Source organism: Anoplophora glabripennis, unplaced genomic scaffold, assembly GCF_000390285.2.
Source record: "Anoplophora glabripennis isolate ALB-LARVAE unplaced genomic scaffold, Agla_2.0 scaffold7929, whole genome shotgun sequence".
Classification (NCBI taxonomy): Eukaryota; Metazoa; Arthropoda; class Insecta; order Coleoptera; family Cerambycidae; genus Anoplophora; species Anoplophora glabripennis.
The window spans coordinates 1-2,339 of record NW_019424007.1 but is presented as its reverse complement, the minus strand read 5'-3'; the positions used below and the strand labels follow the sequence as shown (position 1 = coordinate 2,339).

Below are 2,339 nucleotides of genomic sequence, written 5' to 3'. Positions count from 1 at the left end.
TCGAATGATTCTATATGACCACTCGAGATATCTCGAGAGATTTTCATAATCGATATAATCGATAATTTTCATTCGAGTAGTCCCATCACTAACTGAAACTGAGATTTTAAAAATATAACCTCTTTTATATGTCCCATATTTTATTATTTTTGGCAAAGTTAACGATTAGTAAATAGTAATCAGTTGATTCTTAATTTAATATTTAATACACAAATAGTTTATAAACGAAGTGTGACGCCAAAATCAACAGTTTGGTTATGTTTTTCTGAATTGAGTAAAAATCATCATAAATGTAACTTCTACTCAAAAACAAATTTTAAGAATTCCAGTAGGATGGGAAAACATTTAAAGAAGTGTATTGGACGTCAGGGGAAAAATTAGAAACCAGTTTATAAAAAAGTCTAAAGGTAGGTAATAAGTAAAATATATCGACTCATATTCATTAGAACAAAAATAATATTTTACTTTGTGTACCCTCAAACAGTAACCTGTGAAAACATGATGTCACTCATAGTTGCCTTATTAGATTCAAGGTCAAAAGTAATATTCCCGACATGTCCATAACATACTTTTCCAAAAAGTNTATTGTTCTTTTCTATTCCAATTTGGTTTTCTATTGACAATAGACGTCCTTAACCAAAAGCGTTCTTTGTAAATCATTTCAGACTGTGTTATTAGCGACGACGTTGTTTCCCGACGATCAACAATCTGTTCTCAGCTCCCGTTAAAAAATACATGTACTTACCCTTTTTCCGAATCGTCTGCAACTAATCTCTTAACAGTAGTTCCTATTGCTAAGATACAGCTCTGAGGGGGATTAATGATAGCACAGAAGTTGTTAACCCCGAACATTCCCAGATTCGAGACGCTGATAGTACCGCCCTGGAATTCCTGCGGTTGTAGCTTGCCCTCACGGGCCTTAGCTGCCAGAGTCTTGACCGTTTTACTAATTTCAGCGACTCCCTTCCTGTCCGCCTGGAACACGATGGGGGTGATCAAACCCCGGTCCGTCGATACGGCCACGCTGACATCGACGTTGTTGTACTGGCGGATCACCGAGTCTAGCCACGCCGAGTTGGCTTCTGGTACCTACAGTCGGTTATTACTTATGAAAGCTGTTTTAATGTTCAATGGTCACAAAGAGAAATAAAAACATTGTTTTGAAAGGGTATGGAGTAATAAATCAATCATTTTTTAATCGTATAGAATTTTAAACATATATGGAACTTATAGCGATTTCTATGCATTAATTTGCCTTAGCAAGGAATTTTTGGCCTTCCCTAATTGTTCTTGGGCTAAGCTCCATGGAGACGGAACTGCTTTCAGAACCCTTAGACCCACTACAGAAACAATATCTCCTCAGACAATAGCAGCCATCTTTTAAAGGACTCGCCATTCATTACTTACGACATCTTCAGACCAAGCAAGACTCAATCATGGCGAAGCTTTTGCAGTGAACAATGGCACATTGTTTGAAAGCACTATAGTAGGATCATATTCGATATAAAGTAACAAATCATTGCCTGTCAAGGCATCCAGTGTAGTACGGTTTTAAGGGGTTTAGAAATTGAATAATTTCTTTATGCATTATGAAGGGATGAAGGGATTAGTTCACGTCTGGCACCCCTATTCCTACAAAAATCCCTTTATTCTCATAAACTATTTATTTAAAAGTAATTTATTATAAATCCAATTTGTTTTTTAAATTCCACATATGTACTACATTTTACCACTGTATGCACCACTGTTGTTTACTTGTTTTTTGGAGATGGTCTCTGATTTACGAACAAGCTTGCCAGGTTAGTATTTGACCACTTCGTACACTCGATGCACCTGGGTGACTACAGCTACCACCAGAATACAGTGCGTATAAAGTGGTATTTCAGATTTTACATTAAATTTCATTTTAAATTTGAAATGGTTCATTTTGCATGTCCTAAAAATGATGACATAATTTTCCTTTGATAAAAGACCAACAATTTTTGCGACTAGCAAGAACGAAAATGAACATCATGGGTTCAAGGGCTCTGATAGAAAGTCCGGAGGCTAAAATGAACTATCATTCATACATATGACCATTCATAAACAGCTGAATGCAAATGATGAATGAGCTGTCATTAAAATTCTAAGTATGAGTGAGATATAACCTACAAAGTGTGTTATATCTCACTTGTCAATGCTACTCAATGTCTATTGACACAAATTGACACAAATTGACACTGTCACGTTTTATTATTCTAACTTACTTACATACAGCCTCACACTCACCTTTACACTTGCAAGGGCCACAGCCTTAATAATAAAATCGTTGACGCTCAACTTGACCCCAGCCTTCTCCA

General features: G+C 36.2%; 1 protein-coding gene across 1 annotated transcript; it reads right to left on the bottom strand.

Annotated features, from left to right (window-relative positions):
• Positions 1-745: 745 nt before the first annotated feature.
• On the bottom strand, positions 746-2,334 carry LOC111693077 (dihydrolipoyllysine-residue acetyltransferase component of pyruvate dehydrogenase complex, mitochondrial-like; the record flags this gene model as incomplete). The annotated part of the gene is made up of 2 exons (XM_023457208.1): positions 746-1,089; positions 2,269-2,334. Coding segments are annotated over 2 exons (410 nt in total), but the record flags the coding sequence as incomplete, so codon positions are not given.
• Positions 2,335-2,339: the final 5 nt, after the last annotated feature.